The sequence below is a fragment of the Toxotes jaculatrix genome, chromosome 2 (assembly GCF_017976425.1).
Source record: "Toxotes jaculatrix isolate fToxJac2 chromosome 2, fToxJac2.pri, whole genome shotgun sequence".
Taxonomy (NCBI): Eukaryota; Metazoa; Chordata; class Actinopteri; family Toxotidae; genus Toxotes; species Toxotes jaculatrix.
In genome coordinates this window covers 17471992-17478520 of record NC_054395.1, presented here as the reverse complement: position 1 = coordinate 17478520, position 6529 = coordinate 17471992, and the positions used below count along the sequence as shown (strand labels likewise).

General features: G+C 42.7%; 1 protein-coding gene across 6 annotated transcripts; it reads left to right on the top strand.

The window, feature by feature from the left end:
- The first annotated feature begins 631 nt into the window (after nucleotides 1-631).
- dhh (desert hedgehog signaling molecule) lies at nucleotides 632-6006 on the top strand. Of its 6 annotated transcripts, XM_041049746.1 has the most exons (4): nucleotides 632-864; nucleotides 1175-1217; nucleotides 1331-1681; nucleotides 4335-6006. In XM_041049746.1, exons 3-4 carry the CDS (start codon nucleotides 1373-1375, stop codon nucleotides 5550-5552), a joined length of 1527 nt encoding a protein of 508 aa, XP_040905680.1. In that variant the 5' UTR covers nucleotides 632-864; nucleotides 1175-1217; nucleotides 1331-1372; the 3' UTR covers nucleotides 5553-6006. The 6 variants fall into 6 exon arrangements, with proteins under 6 accessions (XP_040905680.1, XP_040905690.1, XP_040905663.1 ...); XM_041049756.1 differs by lacking the exon at nucleotides 1175-1217; XM_041049729.1 differs by having other exon boundaries at nucleotides 1175-1681.
- Nucleotides 6007-6529: the final 523 nt, after the last annotated feature.

Sequence of the window (6529 nt, the reverse complement as noted above, 5' to 3'; positions counted from 1 at the left end):
TTTTATGACTCTCCCAGCTATTGTTCTGAGATGGATAAAAATAATTTGTTGATTTGGCCAGCGGGTGTTTCCAGTGGATGGGGTCTTGGGTGCACTAGGTTCAGGGGGTCAACCTAGCTCCCCAAACACAGGAAGGCAGCACTGTAAGTCACAGTCAGGGGTGTCAAGGCTGGACACTTGTGCTCCCTCTTAGACCCTCACCTTCAACTCTGCCTATTAATAACACATGCACAGAGTCATCAGAGTTGACCCATCCACTCTGATGGGTGGGATGAGCAAACAGAAGCAAGGGCATGTTGGTTCAAAGATATTCAGTTGTCATGATTTTTTTCCCCCAACTGTAAACATATTGTATGTTCTCTAAATGTGCCTCACAAAGTTGATGCCTCAAAAGTTTTAGAAAATTTAGGGTGAGGTGTTAAGTAGCATCGATTTAACTTTGCAGTTTGCGGTGGAAGAATTTTATTTACCCTTAAATTTCTGATGAGGTGGAGGGGGGTTGGAGGGGTCATTGTGTTAACATGAGTAGGCTAATCATATGTCCTTTGTAAGGTTGAATTGGAGGCGTGTGCTGTCGCAGTGGGAGCGCGCAGAGGAAGGGAGGGCAATCTTGTCCGGACGCTAATAAGACCCAATGGCTGGTGCAAGGTGGCCAGGAACGCTGAAACGCGACAGAAGACGGTGGACGAAAGAGAGAAGGAGGAAAAAAAAAAACTCACAACAGAGGCATTTCTGGATGGACAATGAGGATGAGAGCGCCACGGGAGCGTCCGTAGGAACCGCTGTTGAGTCAGGGAGCCGTCGCGCTTTAGGCGTGCGTCACTTTGTGTGTCTCGTCAAGGGAACTGCGTGGAGAGAGAAGCGGTAAGTGAGCAGAAACCCACAAAAACACCTGCGTCGAGACGGGTACCTGCGAAGGACGCGAGAAGATGACTTTCGGTTCTCGAGAGACTTAGAAGCAGCTGAAACTTGATGAAACATTTGGACAGAAACCTTATAGAGCCATTGTGTCCTCGTATTTTGAATAACTGATGTCAAACTTAAGAAACCTTTAGATCTCAGCCAGTCAGATCATTCCCTGGGCTGTAGCTTTTTGCTCAGGTCAATCATAAAAACAATCAACTTAGAACATCTATCTTAGTACTGTTAAGCTCATTTTTTTTTCTTATTTAAGGGTGAATACAGTAAAAAGAAGTACCAGCATATCCCAACATTTAGTAAGTTTTTGTAATAAAAAATATCAGCACTAATACTCCATGATTTGGAATGGACCAAAATTTGATCCTCATTCACATGCTATCACACACCTGGAACTGGGCTATCACTGTAGGCACTGTGAGCCACTGACTCCTGGGAGCCCCAACCCTCCCCAATGAAGCAATCCTGGTGGGCCCGCCTGGCACAGCCTGGCCTGCTTGCTGCCTGGACCTGTATATGGCTGGTGCAGGGATGCGGACCGGGCCCTGGGTACGGCATCCGCTCCAGGCCCAGGAAACTCACAGCCATGCACTACAAGCAGTTTTTCCCCAACTTCTCAGAAAACAACCTCGGGGCCAGCGGGAGAGCAGAGGGCAAGATCACACGCAACTCTGAGCGCTTCAACGAACTTGTGTGCAACTACAACCCAGACATTATCTTCAAAGATGAGGAGAACACCAATGCAGACCGCTTCATGACCAAGGTGAGACGGCGTAGGTCACGCTCAGTTACCAGCCTCAGTTTGTAAGATTTTATTGAAGGGGATGGTTTACCTGATCACTCATTTCCATCAGTCCCAGTGATACCTGGTGATTGTTAATGGTAAGTTCAATAAATGGACAAACAGAGCAGACAGTCATCTGCACATTGACTTTACATGTCATACTTGTGCAAATGCAGCATGGTACCTTCAAAACAAAACCTATAACCTCACTCATTGTTTGCTGTACTCTTCACCGCGAGACCTTGCCAGGCTCTTAACACACAAACAAGTGTTCAACACAGTGTGTAAGTTTTAACCAAACTTCCCCTCCCTTTTCTTGTGATAAGAAGATCAGGATGTAATTCAACACTACCCCTTAAGAGACCCAGTTCTCCTTCAGGAACACTTCCTTTTAATCTTTAACCATAGTCTTTGTTATTGGAAATAAAACTATTCTTATGGCAGGTTCTCAGTGTGCCAGGAGAAATATCCAGACACTTGAATTCCTGATTGTTTATTTTGGATAGGTATCCAAATTTAAAGATCATGCCTAGGGGAGGCAACTAGTGGCCAAGAGGATTTAAGATCTGGGCAGCGAGATGAACAACTTTTGGACAAAATATTTTGTATGGCACAGGGTTTCCTGACACTCACACATCGCTCTGTTTTGGATGCTGCGGATTTCTGTGATTGTTTAGGATATGAATCTGTGTTCCTTCCCCTCCCCGGCTGATTTTTTTGTGATGGAAATCTGCGGTTGTATATGTGTGCCCTTCTGATGCCCAGTGTGAGTGTGTGTATGTGTGCATGTGCCCCTCTTTTGCCCAGATGTGAAAGACGCTCTTTGTGCATCATTTGGAGACTCAGAGGGGTCGCCTATACAAAATTCCCGCCTGCTGAAGTAATGGCACCGTCGGAAAAGCGACTATTGTAGTTCTGACAATGAAACGCCTCTCTTCAATGGCATTGCGAGAAAAATGTACCCAGTTTGTTTTCTGTCTCTCTCGCTTTCTCACTCTTGCTGTCACATTCCCAAGTACATGCCCATACATTCTTCCCCTCTGCCCTCTGTCTTTAGTCCCAACCTCAGCTCTCTCCGCTACACTTCTTTCTTCTCAATCAAGTTTTTTCTCTCTCCATCTCACTCTCTCACAGTCCCACCACTTTCTCTCCCCCCACCCCCCCACACTCTTTTTTTGTTAATTCAGCTCCAAAATAAGCTTTATTCAGTCAATTATGGGCCACAGGACCTGCCACCTCACAAGTCACAAGTGAATTCACATTCAGGAGATGATGATGATGAGTGTATCACTTAGGATGCTGACTTCATCATTTTTTTCAGCTTGCTATTTTGTGACAATGCTGACCCAGTCTGCAATATTACGGCCCACGGGGATGTTAAGAGTCACTGTGCACTTTTCTGATCAAATGTCTCAGGGGCAAAAGCGAGAAACTCATGCCTGGAACAATCTGGAAAGGCAGAGAATGGCCTTGATTATTCTGTCACCCTGTCGAAAAGGCCAAGGAATGTGCCAAACTGGCTACAGTAGCTTTGTTCTTGTACTCTGATTGTTTGAGCAAGGTGGAGATGGACTTTAGCAGAGCAGAGGAGGAATTGTGTTATAATGCCAGCAGACAAACAATCATATCCTGGGAGCCAGAGCCAGCGCTGAAATACTGGGATCATTTCTTTTTCTGAGTTGTACTGAAGTCTGTCTGTACTGAGGTGTAGAGTCACATACTGCATCTACCTCTTGGCTTCTTAGGCGCCATTCCCCTTGTTAATAAATGATTACAAGTGTCTGTCACTTCAACTTGAGTTTAGTTGAGACATGTCTTTCACTGTGCATTACACATGCTGCAGACAGTGATGAAAAATATCATTATCTTAAAATTAACCTGAGAATCATTTTTCTTTATTCTCCCTTAATTTTTCAAGTTCTACAAGTTCTAAAATATCCAAAGATCCAAGTATAGCTCACAGTATAATGCACACAATATGGTATTTTTACTCCTCCCTGAATATAAACCCGCTGCCCAACTCAACCCTACCCTCCTCCCTCAACAGGCTACAATGATACATTTAAAAGACAAAATAATGGACTAATATAGGAATTATAATTTAGAAAAAAAGACTCATTCATCCAAAAGATTGTAGATCCTTACACATCAAGGGTGAAAAAACATTTTCCAGATATACTACACATTCAGGATTACGGTTAATTGCTACCTGAATGCTTTGCACATTAGTCTTTGATAATTTTTAAAAAAGTAAAAAAAGAATGATGATAAAATATTTACTAAAACGTTTGTTTGACTCTCGTTGTGATGAATCTGGGTATTTTTCCAAGTTATATCTTAAATGTACACATAAATGCAGTTTTCTTTTGAATTTTATACAAAAGATTTTTGAGCCTGATACCAAGTTTATAAATCAAGACCAAGATATGTGCTGGGCTGGATGTCTTTCATGTTGTAAGTGTTCTCTGGTAGACAAATAACTGCATGTCATGGAGACATCCTTCCTAAATTACCTCAAACACACCTGTGTGTACATTTCTTTACTGCAATTTCTTTTTTATTGTATATGTCCAATGTATTAGCTAAAACTGTTTCATACTGAAAACCCTCCCTCTGTCTCATTCTGTTCTAGCGATGCAAGGACTGTTTGAACAGGTTGGCTATTGCAGTGATGAACCAGTGGCCAGGGGTACACTTACGTGTGACAGAGGCCTGGGATGAGGACGGGCACCATCCTCCTGGCTCTCTGCACTATGAAGGCCGGGCCGTGGATATAACCACCGACGACAGAGAAACAGAGAAGTACGGTCTGCTCGCCCAGCTGGCTGTGGAGGCTGGCTTTGACTGGGTCCACTATGAGTCCAAATATCATATCCACTGCTCAGTAAAAGCAGGTAAGTTTAAAGAGGGAGCTGTCATGGAAGATCATGCTGTTAACTGTGTCAGATGGTGTATCAGGACATTTAAGACAGAAAAGGAACATAATCTGTGTTTAGTCATCTTGGCTTTTTCTGCTGACCTTCCTGCAGATCACTCTGTTGCAGTGGAAAAAGGTGGCTGCTTCCCAGGCTGGGCCCGGGTGACTGTAGCTGGAGGGGGACAGAAGACCCTGTCATCACTGGCTCCTGGGGACAGAGTCATGGCCCTGTCTGGGACAGGCCAAGTTGTGTTTAGCCAAGTCATTTTGTTTCTGCACCAGGACCAAGAAAGCTGGTCTACTTTTCTGTCTCTGGAGACAGAAGATGGCCATAGATTAACTCTTACTCCACATCACTTGGTCTTTTTATCCCCCCACTGCAGACTCGACAGCAGCGAGTACCAGGCTCAGTTTGCAAGCAGAGCCAAAACAGGACACTGCGTTCTCATCCATACAGCAGAGGGTCATGTACGTCCATCGCGAATCATCTCAGTTTCGGTAGAGGAGAGTATGGGAGTGTATGCGCCCTTGACAGAAGCTGGAACTTTGTTTGTTGATGGAGTGCTTGCATCCAACTATGCACTGGTGGAGCACCACAGCCTCGCACACTGGGCGTTTGGACCTGTGCGACTCCTGTCCTCGTTCATCCAGCTGCTTTGGGGGGAGACAATAAAAGAACAGCAGACCACTGACAGTGAAACAGCTTGCACTAAGACTCCATTTCATTGTAGCACTTCGGCCACAAAGGACAAAACAGGTGTATATGTGAATAGTGGCAATCTGAACAAGCAAGACAATGCGAGTGAACCTCTGATGATGGAAATTAAAGAGAAGCACTTCTTGCAAAGACAGACATCACATGTGCACTGGTATGCCAGATTACTGTACAGTTTTGGATGGATCTTTTTAGACTCCAACTCATTTCATCCCTAAAAGCCTAAACCCATAGACTTAACACATGCTGTACTGCGATTTACACTAACACTTCCTTTTCTTTTCTTCAATAAAAAATAAAAGCATTGAAATGGCTTGTTTTTTTCCCACTAGTTTTTATACTACAGTTTATCATAATGATATATATTCTACAACATAAATACAGGCACAGATTGTCTGAGCAGGTTGATGTAAAAATGGCAATACCAAGATGACTGTATCATAGTCTATTTGTACATCATGTTATTTCATTTAATTATTTCAGTTATATATGTAAAATATATATATATTATTCTAATGGGATTGCAACGAATTTTCCCACAATAGAATCTTTATTTTTGTACTTTCTGAATCATAATATATAAATATTTCATTTTATCATAATAATTCCACTACATGTACTGTATGTCCTCACGTGTTCATGTCATAAAACAAATTAAAATGTCATTTTATTAAGCAACACTCTTGCATGCTTTTTCTTCTGGTTTGCAATAAATTTTGTTTGTTAAGATGATCTACCATACGATTCGCTATGTAAAAGATCATTTCCAGGGCTCATAGTTGAGCATTAAGTACAGATGGGAGACAAATTAAAGGAAAAACCTGAATAATTGGGTGGAGAAACCTAACAAAAATGTACTGCATAGTACAGTTAAGCAATTAAATACATACAAAGGCAATCCATGTACCATTCAATTTACTCAGCATGCCTCATGCGTGCAGTTAAAGGATATTATCATCTAGTCCTACTTAAAAGATCAATTGTGCTCTGTGACATGTACACAAATGCTGAGTAGTTCTAGTTCATTCTGGTTTTGTATTAAGATGGCAAGAGGAAAAGATCTAAGTGACTTTGAAAGAGGGTTCATTGTTTGGGCACGGATGGCAGGAGCTTCAGTCACAAAGGCTGGCTAGTGTTTCAATAGGCACAGTGACTGAAGTGACATCTACATTCAGATCCAGTCAATAAGACATAT

Coding starts and splice junctions, on each gene's coding strand:
- dhh (XM_041049756.1), top strand. CDS start 1,373: ATGAAGCAATCCTGGTGGGCCCGCCTGGCACAGCCTGGCCTGCTTGCT. Junction 1,682..4,334: donor CAGACCGCTTCATGACCAAG/GTGAGACGGCGT, acceptor ATTCTGTTCTAG/CGATGCAAGGACTGTTTGAA.